The following is a 13,285-nucleotide window of genomic DNA, read 5'->3' on the forward strand; positions in this document are numbered from 1 at the left end:
ATCCTGTGTGTAAAAGGAACCTAAAATCATGTGTTCATAATCCTGCTGATGGATCTGTAACCTCACTGAGGATGACCTTTGACCCGCTCTGATTCAGTTTAAATCTTTAATTTTCTTTTCTGTCCTCCGTATTAAAGGTCGGATCCCGTTTGGATCCTGACTCACATCAGAGTCGCTTCACTCTGAGCTTCATGTGATTCACGGCTTCGAATCGATTCGATTTGCCCTCCAGAGCTCAGAAACATCCAGACTCTGCTGCTGGTTACCATGGAGACGATGCAGCGCGGCGTTTTAATGTGAAACAAGCAGAGCTACAAGCAGGGAACCGAACACACAACCCTGAGGGACTCCACTCCCAATAAATTCACTGACATGTTTTATACGTTTTTATTTTACATTATAGGAATTAAAATGATACAAAAATACAACAATAACCTCCAAACATTTACATTTCAGCGCTACAGCTCCTTCAAACAGTAAAAAATAACCTAACACTGAGCGATGTGTCTTTATGGCTTCGTCAGGTCCAGTTGGGTCGGGTCAGGAAGGACCAGCTTGTTGGCCCCGGTTTGTCAGAACTTTGAGGTAAAAGATCAGTCTGAACATTTCTTTGGGTTTCATGTGCGAATCTGCCTTCAATGCTCTGCTGAGATCAGTCGCAGGAAGACTTTTATTTTGAAAATCATGAGGCTTGGACCAGGTGGAAGCCTCCGTTCTCCTCCCTCAGCCTCTCCCTCTTCCTGGCCTGCACCAGGCTGTAGACCACCGCTCCCAGCGTGTTCCTGTTCATGCTGAAGCCCCGCCCACCGCCGCGCTCCACGAAGCTGGACCGCTCGTCCCGATTACTCACGAAGAAGGTCCGAACCTGGAGGAGGAGACGCGTCAGAGCTTCACCTTGACGCCGCGACCTGGAGCTGAACTACCGACCTTTCCATGTCGCTCACTGACGCCCTTCACATGAATGTCCCCTCTGAGCTGCCGTAGGAAGCCCTGCTCCACCAAAATGCAGCTGGTGGCTTCTGGGACCTGAAGGAGATGAAGATGATGAAGATGATGGCTGCATAAGCTCCTCCCACAGACAGGTGCGCTCACCTGGATCCTCCCGCTGACCCCGGTGCTCTCCATCCGGCTCGCCATGTTCACCGTCGCCCCCCAGATGTCGTACTGCGGCTTGGTGGCGCCGATCACACCGGCGATCACCGGGCCGTGGGCGACACCTGCAGGCCAGAGAGAGAACTGCATGAAGATTTGAAATGACTTTAAGAGTTATTAATATTTAGAAAGAAATAAATGGGAAATACTGGAATTGAAAAAACTAAGAACATATACATAAAATAAAAAAATCTAATTTATAAGAAACAAAAACAAATACAAATATATGAAAATAGTTTTTTAAATAAGGTGAGAATTTGAAATGAAATTCTTTCTGTGTGTGTATCTGTCGGTTTTTTGTCTCTCTGTGTGTTTTCTGTCTGTGTGTTTTCTGTGTGTGTGTGTGTATCTGTGTGTTTTCTGTCTGTGTGTTTTCTGTGTGTGTGTGTGTTTTCTGTGTGTGTGTGTGTATCTGTGTGTTTTTTGTCTCTGTGTGTGTATCTGTGTGTTTTCTGTCTGTGTGTGCGTTTCTGTGTGTTTTTTGTCTCTGTGTGTGTATCTGTGTGTTTTCTGTCTGTGTGTGTGTTTCTGTGTGTTTTTTGTCTCTGTGTGTGTATCTGCATGTTTTTTGTCTCTGTGTGTGTATCTGTGTGTTTTCTGTCTGTGTGTGTGTTTCTGTCCCACCGACTCTGAGCTGGAACTGGTTCCCAGTCTGCGTGTTGATCTGCCGCAGTGTTTCCTGCATGGCCAGAGCAAACAGCACCAGCTCACTGAGGTGACGCCAGCCGTCGTCGCTGTCCTGATGGACACATCGCCGTTAGCAACCGGCCGCAGCACCGAGCCGAGGCAGGAGGACACTCACCTGTCTGTCAGGTGAGAGGCCCGAGGCGGCCATGTAGGAGCTGCCAATGGTTTTGATCTTCTCCACCTCCTGGAAGTAACACTCGTCCAGCAGCTGCAGCGACAGGCAGGCGGGTTAATCAGGGTGGGTCAACGTCTGGCCCGGGGGCCGTTTGAGGCCCGAAATGATTTTGTTTAGCCACTGACCACGAGTCGAGAATGGTACAAAAATATATATTGTCCAACAACAATAGAGAACAACTGATATCTTAGTACACTTGAAACATAAGGAAAAACTGACTCACGTAATTTTTCATGTGATATGGGAGTTTATCTTAAGTCAATAATTTCTTAAAAGCTGAAACACGGAGTTCCTTTAGATTTTTTTATTCTTAATTTAGGGAATTTATGCTTTAAATTTGCCCGTTTTGGTATAAAGTTTAATCAATCCCAGTGAACCGAGTCTGAGCCGTTCTGACCTCGTCAAAGTCGCTGATGATGTGGTTGAGGAGTCGCAGACACTCGACGTGCTGATGGACCAGTTCCTTCTGCTCGTAGAAGTCAGAGAACCCGGGCAGCGAGGCGAACAGAACCCCGACCCGCTGGTACGACTGGGCGTACAGCTCCTAGCGTCCAAACACAGCGGCAGGTTGGTTCATCCAGCTACAGAGACAGACTGATGCATCATGGGATCGGTCCGTCCAGGCGGTCACCTCGTCGTTGGTGTCTCTCTCCAGGAAGTGCTGAGCCACGTGAGACGGCAGGATGTTGAGCAGCAGACACTCGTTGTGCTCACGCTGCTCCTTCATGTCCTCCACCTCCTTCCCGGCCTGCAGGCGCCACAGGAAGTCCAGCCGCGCCATGGCCTCCAGCTACCAACGAAGAAGAGCGAGAATAAGATGCTGAAGACAGAAGCTCAGGTGAGCAGTTTGTCCTGCTGGCCTCACCTGTCTGCTGTTGTAGAGGACTGCGACCACGAACATCGTCATGAGAACCAGGCAAACTCCCCCCTGGCAGAGCTGCTGGGAGCTGACCTCAGATCAACAGGGAGGACAAGGTGAGACAGGGGACGGCGTGAGGCGTCCGTCCACTCAGAGACGTCCCACGGCACCTGAACGTACCTCTGAGTCTCGATGATGTAGGTGTAGAACCCGGCGGTCAGCAGCAGGAAGGCCAGCTGCAGCATGCAGCTCAGCCTGAGGAACACTGCACAGGTAACCATGGCGACCACCGCGCTCAGCACCATGAACTGTCAACAAAAAGCTCCACAGGTAACCATGGCGACCACTGAACTGTCAACAAAAATCTGCACAGGTTGAAGGCCGCTGTCATGTTCCTGCTACAGGCTAATGCTACAGGCTAATGCTACAGGCTAATGCTACAGGCTACAGCTGCAGGTTACGTTTGTAGGTTTTCAGCTTCATGTTCTGGGAGTCCAGAATGAAGGAGTTCTCACCTCTGGATGAGTACAGATGTTCATGTCTGACCATCTGGAGGGAGGTGGAGTCACAAACGCTTCAGTAACGCCGGATTCTGACCAATCACACCAGAGCTGAAAGAAGAAGAAACTTAATTTGCTTCAGTGCTTAAACTTTGACCTTCACAGCAGCGGATCCAGTTTCCCAGCAGCCCTGAACACAGCATGAAGCCAATGACCTTCTGTGGGTTGACTGTCAAAATGACTAAAATCAAAACATTCAGACTTACGATGTTCACAGAGGCGATCACAGAGTTGACGGTGATGGCGGTTAGCATGAGGACAGTTCGTGCGTACTTGGTTTCATGAACCCAGCAGCAGAGTGACTGTAGGGGGGAGGGGCAACGTTTAAACTCCTCCCCCAGAGTCAACAACAGGAGCAGGAAGTAGACAAAGCCACTGATGATGAACTGGGCCACCATCGGACTCCACCTCAACAAAGACAAAAACAGCACCGGTCTGGTAAACGAGGGTAAATACTCAGCGTTCCCCGTTTCGCTGATGATGTTCTGTTTATACCAGAAGTCTGTGAGGAGCAGTGTACCATTAAATATAAATAAAACTGAAACAATTCAGTTTAAAAACCCGTTTTATGTCATCAGAAACGTTTTGGTAGGAATTAATCTGTTGGTTAATGGAGAAGCATACCTTGGTGCAGGAATTAGCACCTGGACAGCCATCAGCAGTATGAGTAGGATGAAGGAACAAACCATGTTAGACTTGAAGAGTTCATCTCTCATCTGAGAATACTGAAAAATAAGTCATCCGTCACCTGCCCATCACACCCGAAACAAACAAGCCAATATCCAAACAGGAAGTTACCTTTCCCTCCATTTGGGAGTCCTTGAACACCTGAGTGAAAGTGGTGATGTGCTCTTTCCTCATTCGCTCACTGCTTCGCACTTCCATTGCCTGACGGATCCTCTTGTTCACTTCCCGTGAACCGGAACGCTGAGCTGCGATGTGATTGGGCAGCTGGGTGAGAGAGCCATTGGTGAAAGTGGCCAGGATCTATAGGAAGGACAAGGGAAGAAATAATGACATGACTCCTGAACTATCCATATTTTTGTCACCTATATTTCATGTTCTTACGAAATTCATTCCCAGGATGTCTCCAAATGGCAACTCAGCACTCCAAGTTGTCAGTTCATCATAACTTGGACGCCTTGCTTTAGGGGGCTGGGCCTCCTCCCGTGTTGCCGGGCGGATAAGGTAAGTGTCAACGTTGTGTTTCCGTAGAAACTCGCTCCGGTCCTGGCCGTGGCCCTGTTCTGTCTCATAGATCCCACCCAGACAGTCCAGAGTGGCCTGTGAAATGTGAACCTGCCTGAGAGAGGAAGTCATCTCTTTACCAATGACTGGAAACATGAGCTGGTTTTAGCTGTTCTGGGGAGACCCAGGTGTTGGTTTAAGGTGCTGACCCTGGAACTCCTGCAGCTTCCAGACAGTTGGCAATGTCAACATCCCAGCTCCAGATGTCAAACTGCCACTTCTGAAGACCCAACACCCCACAGAGGACAGAACCCGAGTGGACACCAATTCGCATGTCCAGTTCCTGCTGCAGCTCCCGACGGACATACCTGCAACAACATGTTCATGAGTTACAGAAACTTCTGCACACTTGGTGTTTGGGGTGTCTGTTTTCTTACCGTATGGTGCTGATCATGCTGAGGCCCATCTCCACACAGCAGCGGGCGTGGGCGCGCTGGGGCTCTGGGACTCCAGACACACAGTAGTAACAGTCGCCGAGGATCTTTATCCGCAAACACTGGTGCTCCTGCACACACACGAGAGAAACTTTAACCTCGTCCTCAAAGGAGGGTTACAGTTTTTATTTTAGAAACTGTTGAAAAGGTGACCAGACCTCAGCCAGCCTGTCGAAGCGTCCAAAAAGCTCGTTAAGAGTTTTAACGAGTTCCTGAGCCGAAAGAATCAAAGAGAGAGATGTGAAGCCGATGATGTCTGCAAACAGGATGCTGGACAAACAGAGAAGATGTTTCCTGGTGTGTCAGAAGCTGTAGGTCACATAAAATCTGTTTGCTTCAGGTCAGAAAGTGTTTGGCAACCTGACGTCCTTGTAGTGGTGGATGTAGATTTTGTGGAACTGTTGAGGCAGCAGATATTCATCCACTGCAGACATGTCGGCAATCATCTCCAGAACCAGGAAGCGTGGTAGGATGGACATTACCAGACGCTCCTGAGAGAAAGACCTCTTATGTTTGTCTTACATAAGAGTAAATGTGCCTAAGTGGGGAAGACTTTACCTGTCTTTGGTTCTCCCTCTCCAGTCGGACTCGTCCTTCTATACATCTCCGTGTCTCCAGAAAACTCTGCCGCTGAGTCCGGTCAGACAGGTAGTTCATAAAGATACCGGCGGTGTTCATCGCCAGGTACAACAAGCCTTTTGAGAACACCTGGACAAAGGACAGAACATAAAGCAGGTGGAAAAGCATTTAGAATGAAAAGGGAAATCATATGACAGTAAAAGTGAAAGTATAAAAGTTTTCTAACCCTTCTGATCAGAATTTGGTCACTGTAGTGCCAACAGACATCCACTAGGAGGTGCAGGGTGGATGTGATTGTCCCTGCAGCAATCGCCCATGGGAGGGGCAGCGGCAACAGGGTGTAGGTGGAGAACAGAGTGAAGAAGACATACCAGGAGTGATCGGTTTCAGCCCAGCTGAAAACACCGACCAACACCTGGACAGTCTGAGACACCCAGGTGAGCACCGACAGGGACCTGAGAGGACGGACAGCAAGTCCAGACCTGTTTTTAGCAGTTGGTCGTCAAATATTGTTGAGAGGGTGAACAGCCTTAAGCTTCAGACATACCTGAGCCACTGTGGTGAAGTCATCACCTCCTGGTTTGCCACTGCCAGGCCACAGACCCCCGCCCACAGAACGAGCGACAGGCCAGTCAGCCAGTCACAAGCCATCGCCCCCCAGCCTGTTGGCCACATTACCAGAGAGATGAACAGTCGGATGAAGATGTCAATGAGGTTGGTGACAACCAGAGAGGTTCTTCGCTGAGCTGAGGAGAACTGCTGGTAGGTCAACTCCAGGTCAGCAGACCTGGTGGTCCAGATGAGACACAAGTTTTAAAAACTTCAACATCAGACTGTTTTACCTTTTTGTTTGTGCTTCTCTACTTGAATGTCAGCTGCATGGTAGGAATGAAGACGCCTCGGATCGTCGATCCGTACGACACAAAGAAGTCGGCATCGGTAAGCAAACGTTGTGCGACTTGTGTTTGTACAGAAATCCTTGGAGCTGCTGGATGAACTCGAGCTGCAGACGAACGACGCTTCTGCCAAAAATTGCCACGAGACGTCTTGTTGCGTATCTGCCTGCAGAGCCACAGAAAGGAATCAATTAAAGACCAAAACATCCCAATGTGTTGGTCTTGGGACCTGATGCCATCAGCATCAGGTGATGGCATCAGTTGTCGTACCTGTTGATGTCAGCAATGTAGGCGTCTGTGACGGTGATGCGGTGTCTGCCTCTCTCCAGGCCGCCAGCGAGCCTCAGAGAGTACAGGTTGTGCTGGTCGATGATGTTCCTGACGGCGGTCTGCCACAGCAGACGTTTCCTTCGTAGACCTTGGGCGGGGCTGATGTTCGCACTGAAGGTGATGTCACTGGGCTGTCTGGCTGACTCACAGTCGCCATTTATCAGAGTGGTGTGGTTTTCAGTCATGGTAGGACTGAGGTACGGAGCTGTGTGGAGCAGAAACCATAAAACGATTTCAGTCAGGATCTCTGCCAGACCATTGTCCTTTATGCCAAATCAGTGCAGTCACTCAATAATAATCTGATAGGTCCCTTCATTTTCCACTTTATGGTTTTTAAATCATGGGTCAAACCTTTCTCTGAGGTGAACCTCAGGGTTCTACTCTTTGCCTCTTTGGTTTTCTCAAACTGCACATTGTTGATTCCTAGAGGATTTAACGTTGACAGATATAACAAGTTTTTATTATTATTATTATGCTTTAAAGTGCATCTTATTCTCTATTTCCATTTATTTAGTGGTTTCTACGTTGTGTCTGATCATAATGCTCCGGTTTTCTTGTCTGTAATTAGCAGAGGCCTCCATTGACGCTGTCAGTGCTGATGAAGCAGATGGTGTTAATCTAATGCCAGGTGAGGCCAGCGCCATGCTGTACTTCAACTTCCTGTTGATTCAACCATGTAAAAGTATCCAGAACCATTAAAGAGGATTGCTGCTTTACACCAAACTGAAGGTAGACCTTCTGGATTAAATTGGCTCAATGGGAACAAATCAGTAGGTAAGAAAAGGTAAAGGGTTTTATTGAATCCTCTGAAGATTAGTTTATAGGATGAAAAACTGAACGGAGTCATAGTTGTACTCACTGGTTGCAGAATTGATTTGATCATCTCCAGTAAGGACTCTGGTTTGTCTTTGTCCTGTTTTTGTTTCCTTGCTGCTTCCTTGTTCATCTCAGGTCCATCAACTCCATCTTGTTCAGCTCATCATGGTTTATTCAGGAAACAAACACACTTTCCAAGCTCCTCATTTCTTCATGAAGGTTTCGTCAGCAGGAAGCGTCCAGTCTTCATGGTGTCGGTGAGTAAAGACGGACGGTACTCTCGGGTCACAACCAGAACCTGTAGCTCCTGAACTGCAGGTCTGAGTGAGGCGCAGCAGCTTGGTGTAATGAGCTGAAGTTGACCAGCAGATGTCCCAGTGCTGCACTAATCCCATCAGGAACCCCTCGAATGGACAAAAGGCGGCTCATTAATCGGCCAGATTAAGCATGTGGCTGTGTCTGACCGTTCAGGTGCCTGATGGGATTGGCAGGCCTCCAACCAGGCCAGGTTGTGTTTGTGTGCTCGGGTTGTGTGACCATGTTGACGGCAACTTCACAGATGGACAGAAACCTGAGAAGATGGACTGTAAGTATCTGATCAGGGAGCTAAAAATGGATCCACTGATGTAGGTTTAGTGTGCTGCCACCTGGTGGCGAAACCTCTTCACTGTATTTAATGTCCAGACTGGATGTGAAGTAATGAAGGTATTTCCTGGTAATCATCCATATCAGGACTTATTTCACTTTATAAATCACAAATATAACTAAAAACCTGGAGAAAAAAAACAAATTCAGTGGAATTAGAAAAATGAAACAATGAATCAGTTTGATTGAACATGTGGAAGCTCAGGCTGATTTTATTCATTCCTGTGGACACAAACATGTAAAAATATAAAACTGGATTAATAACATGTATCCATGCCAGCTGTCATCAAACAGTCGACCTGATAAAAGTCCGTAAACAGTCACAGATGGTTCTGTTGGATCCTTCATGTAAACCTTCAGGGGGAAACATGACGACCGTTTCTATGGCAACGTAAGGGAAGAAAGTCCAGCTAAAACTGAACAATAAAGGACAGGATTTAACGTTTGGCAGTGGAAATAAGGAGAATTTAGAGGCTGATTCTCATCATTTCACTGGAAAATAAAATATTAATTTAAATATTCTGGTAAACCTCTGCAAAAAAACATCCAAATAGTTTCAGAGAAATGTTTTCTAATCACTAAACTTGCAAATTAAACCAACTAAACCAAGATTTCAGATAAAATGATGAAAATTGTTGATGAAAATGAGTTAATATGAAGGTGACAAGTCTATTTATCTAAATATCTATTTAGATAAATAGATATTTAGCTATCTGTTTCACTAGCTAACTGTTTAGCCTCAAACTAAGTATTTAATTTGTAGCTAACTAGTTAGCTTGCTAACTAAATATTTAAGATATAGTTGGTAAGCTAATAGTTTACAAACCTAATGTGTAGTTAGCAAGTTAACTATTTAGCTCCAAATTAAATAATTTGTATAAAATTAAATATTTAGTTGGCAAGCTAAATGCTTAGCTTCAAACTAAATATTTAGCTTTTTAAATATAAAACTTAGTTTGAAAGTGACATTTATAAATGAATGAATATCAGGTGAACAAATGACTCTAAAATGTGTAACTTTAAAAATCACAAGTTAAAACTAATTAAATAAATTATTGAGTAAATAAACTTTCCATATGAATTATGGGTAATTGGACAGATTTCCTGATTGGTTCCTGCTCTGACAGAGCGCCATGCCGGTCTGGTTCTGGTCTGGTTCTGGTCGGGTTCTGGTAGTTTGTTTGGAACAGAAAGGATCACATCTCAACATTCAGCATGCACTTTGACCCTACATGACCTGTTCACCTGGGAACCTTTATAAAGACGGTGAGGTTCTGATGAACAGAACACCAACAGAACCGAGCCGGTCCATCAGCTGCAGAACACAAACATTATGAGAGCAACAGGAAGTGACATTTACTCGTTAGGAATAATTTTTATAAACATGTTGAATTTGGAACATTTAATTTAAAACATTTTATTATTATTAATATAACACTAAATCCATATTAAACATTTAAAGTAATTCTCAAATTTCTAAAAAGAATTTAAGGATTATTTGCAATTCTACATAAAAATTCCTTATAATTTTGGCATTTAAAAAAAAAAATTACTTTTTTTTTGGCTAAAGTAAACTTCACTTTTTGTTATTTTGCAAGCTATGTGCAATGTTTATGAAGTGTTAGTATTTTTAAAAATGTTGTGATATATAAATAACCAAATTAAATATTTGATAAAACTAAACAAAAATTCTAAAAAGAATTTATTCCCTAAATATCTGTGAACCTAATTTACATATGTGGATGCTCACAGAAAGTGTAACATATTAAAAGAAGTTTAATTTTTTAAAATTAGATTATTATTAATAATAATACTAGGGAACCATTTTAAAAGAATCCTGATATTAATTTATCAGTTCAGATGTTAAAATAATAAATATTTAATTTTGATTTTAAAATACACATTTTTACAAGTTTATGGAAGAAAATTATAATTTTAGAGAAAATTAAAATTTTTACAAAAAACAGGAAACTTTTCTAAACATTTGAAAAGAATAAAAATATTTAAATAATAGATGTTAAATCTGAATAATATTTCAGTGACAGACTCAGATCTCTAAATGGACCTGGTTGGTTCTGGTGGACTCTGCCGTCCTCATCATCAGACCTGCCTGTCCTCAGGTTAAAGGTTAAAGGTTAAGGGTTGGCAGACAGCACTGTGGCACAGAGACAGACTAAATATCCAGATAAATAAGGAGCCGTGTTGGAGCAGCGGCGGTTCTCTGTCTCTGTTATTTGATGTTCTTCAGCAGCGAGGTGCGAGCGTTCACCACCGCCTTGAAGGCGTCTTCGCTGCCGGGGGCGACGCATTTATCCGGGTGCAGCAGGACGGCCAGCTTCCTGTACGCCTTGTTCACTTCCTCCCTGCAGACAGACGACAGCGTCAGCGTCAGGAGACGCCGCAGGTCGGACCTCGGCGAGGATCCGGACTCACCGCGTGGCGCCCGGCTTCACCCCCAGCATGTCCCAGGAGTCCTTGCTGTTGCGGATGCGTCGAACGGTGTCGGCCTGCTCCTTGGTGAAGCCCACGCTGACCTCTGACACCGGCCGCTTCCCGCCGTTCTCACACATGTCAGTGATGGAGGAGAAGAACGCCTGCGGAGGAAACCAGCAGAACCTCAGAGCATCTCTACCAACCTCTGCGGCTCACAGGACGTCAGGACTACCTGGAACATCTCGTTGATGCCCTCGCCGCTCTGTGCCGACGTCTCAAAGTAGTGGAACCCTCTGGACTCCGCCCACAGACGACCCTCGCCTTCATCCACCACCCGCCGCTTCGTCAGGTCCACCTGAGGAGGCCAGAGACCAGAAGGACTGACCCAGAGCTGTTCAGCATGTTATTGATGACTTGCCGGTTGATCGGGTCGGACCTTGTTGGCGCAGACGACGAAGACGATGCTGTCCATGTTGGCCTGAGAGCCCATCTCCTGCTTCATCTCCCCCAGCCAGCTGTCCAGGGCGTCGAAGCTCTCCCTGAGCCCCACGTCGTACACCAGCAGCACTCCCTGGCTGTCTTTGTAGAACTCGTTACGGACCTGAAACGCAGAGCGGGACCAACGAGTCGCTGAGCCTCCACCTGCTGAAAGAGTCCAGACCTTCGCCTGCGACGTCCTGAACGGTCTCACCTCGTAGAAGAAAGGATGTCCAGCCATGTCGAAGATGTTCACCTTGATTTCTCTGTCTCTGACCTGAACTCTGACACACACCAACACACACATCACTACGACGTACAGCCGTCTGGTTCAGGACAGCGGTCGGTGTGAGGACCTACTTTGTGACTCCGTAATCGATGCCGATTGTTGCCAGGTACTTTGGAACAAACCTCTTCTCACAGTAGCGCTTGATGATGCAGCTCTGGAGGTACAAACAGGTTTCTGGTTAACGTCAAGGACCAGGATGTTCAACTCCTACCTCCATTTTGTGGCCAGGCATTACCTGTTGGTTTCGTACTCATTAATAAATCAGTGGTTCTTCTGTTCTGTCAACAATGATGATCAGTTTACCTAGAAACTGACTGTAAGGTTTGTGCTAAACGTCTGATGTACCAACTGTCTGAAGAACTTTACTCAGGCCTCATTGGTTCTAGGAACTGCAGAATCAGAGGGTAGAAAAATCTAATTTACTCATAGATTTTAAAAATTGAGGGACTGTAAATGAAAATACCTTTTTAACTTAGTTTAGCCCACTGCATCAGGTAATATTCCTGAATGACATACGTTATAATATCTATATAAAGCATTTATAAAGGTGAGGTGTACGCCGAATAGTAGAGCATTTATCAGCCTTTTTGGACATTTATTCAAATGTGTTGAAATGTACAGAACTTATGAGGAATAATAAAATAACGTATTATTTAAATGAAGTCTACCATAAACAATAGCGTCTTGACCTCAGAACTAAAAGCATCGCTGTATTGCCTTAGTAACATTAAAAAAGGGTTTGTAATCCAGACTGTCAGCAGTTTCTCCATGTATTTACGTGTAATAAACAATTAATTATGATATAAAGCAGTGAGGTTAGTCCGTGTTGGGGCGTCCAGCTCCACCGGACCAGTCTCCATGTAGATTTGATGTGAAATAGTCAGAAACTGTCGTACCTTCCCCACCTCGGCGTTCCCCAGGCTGATGACTTTAACCCGCAGGGATTTCTTGTTGTCTCGTCTTTTCGTCGCTGTTGTTTCCATTGTAGCTGCGGCTAAAAGCGACTTTTAATGTGAAAATGAGTTAGCCGCTGCAGGCTAACGGTGCTAACCCGCTGTTAGCCACCAGGACAACGGCTACAGAGCAGCTCCGACTCTGGATTAATCACAACACATGATGGATTTCATTCAATCTGATCGGTTTCAGACTCCTGATCAGAACCCGATCTGCTCTGGTGTTGGACCGGAACCAACTGGTGGGTTACTGCCACCAACTGGAGGTTCGGTACAGATCCATCTCCATCTGGATCATTAAGAAAGATTTAGTTCATTTACATTATTGTGGCTCAAGTCTACAGTTTAGTTTCTCTTATAATAATATTAATAATGAGAAAAACGTTTGACTGGAAGGTTTAGTGGAAGGAAAAACTGAACAAGCAAGAGGCACATGAGTAATGATGGTAAGTGCAGCAGCTGGACCCTCAGTGAGAACCAGCTGACTGTTGTTAGCTAATGCTAATGTAACTATATTAATAGTTGTATATTTTCACAAAATGTTTTCTTTAATGTATTTGTCCTCTTATACTTGTCTGTCCTTTTGTTCCTCTGTGCCTGCTATAAGGGGTTTGGTCCTCCAGCTCCGCCCTACTTTCTTCTTCTTTTGTTCAGGGTCCTCCAGGACCATTATAAATATTAAGTTGTTCATTTCCTCTTCCCTTTTATTCCTCGTTTCACTGGGGAGAGATTAAATTAACAGAGACGGCCTC

General features: G+C 45.4%; 2 protein-coding genes and 1 long non-coding RNA gene across 5 annotated transcripts; 1 reads left to right on the plus strand and 2 right to left on the minus strand.

The window, feature by feature from the left end:
* Window positions 1-373: 373 nt before the first annotated feature.
* On the minus strand, window positions 374-7,303 carry LOC114140665 (adenylate cyclase type 8-like). Its single transcript, XM_028010794.1, has 23 exons — window positions 6,861-7,303; window positions 6,559-6,756; window positions 6,242-6,481; window positions 5,921-6,149; window positions 5,674-5,823; window positions 5,476-5,606; window positions 5,274-5,385; window positions 5,059-5,186; window positions 4,831-4,989; window positions 4,502-4,736; window positions 4,232-4,420; window positions 4,058-4,158; window positions 3,640-3,841; window positions 3,389-3,484; window positions 3,054-3,181; window positions 2,880-2,961; window positions 2,646-2,804; window positions 2,412-2,558; window positions 1,955-2,047; window positions 1,777-1,891; window positions 1,093-1,217; window positions 928-1,026; window positions 374-865 (listed from the first exon to the last, which is right to left on the minus strand). The coding sequence occupies exons 1-23, from the start codon at window positions 7,103-7,105 to the stop codon at window positions 683-685; spliced, it is 3,546 nt and encodes a 1,181-aa protein (XP_027866595.1). The 5' UTR covers window positions 7,106-7,303; the 3' UTR covers window positions 374-682.
* Window positions 6,023-10,840, plus strand: LOC114140685 (uncharacterized). 3 transcript variants are annotated; one of them, XR_003594642.1, is made up of 6 exons: window positions 6,023-6,131; window positions 6,289-6,456; window positions 6,570-6,633; window positions 6,920-7,037; window positions 7,489-7,993; window positions 10,751-10,840. It is a non-coding gene; the product is annotated as an uncharacterized LOC114140685 (long non-coding RNA). The 3 variants fall into 3 exon arrangements; XR_003594640.1 differs by lacking the exon at window positions 10,751-10,840 and having other exon boundaries at window positions 7,489-9,037; XR_003594641.1 differs by lacking the exon at window positions 10,751-10,840 and having other exon boundaries at window positions 7,492-9,037.
* On the minus strand, window positions 8,562-13,277 carry dnajc27 (DnaJ (Hsp40) homolog, subfamily C, member 27). Its single transcript, XM_028010726.1, has 7 exons — window positions 12,477-13,277; window positions 11,652-11,734; window positions 11,506-11,575; window positions 11,251-11,415; window positions 11,047-11,169; window positions 10,815-10,975; window positions 8,562-10,744 (listed from the first exon to the last, which is right to left on the minus strand). The coding sequence occupies exons 1-7, from the start codon at window positions 12,561-12,563 to the stop codon at window positions 10,612-10,614; spliced, it is 822 nt and encodes a 273-aa protein (XP_027866527.1). The 5' UTR covers window positions 12,564-13,277; the 3' UTR covers window positions 8,562-10,611.
* Between the last annotated feature and the right edge of the window lie 8 nt (window positions 13,278-13,285).

Source organism: Xiphophorus couchianus, chromosome 24 (assembly GCF_001444195.1).
Source record: "Xiphophorus couchianus chromosome 24, X_couchianus-1.0, whole genome shotgun sequence".
NCBI lineage: Eukaryota > Metazoa > Chordata > Actinopteri > Cyprinodontiformes > Poeciliidae > Xiphophorus > Xiphophorus couchianus.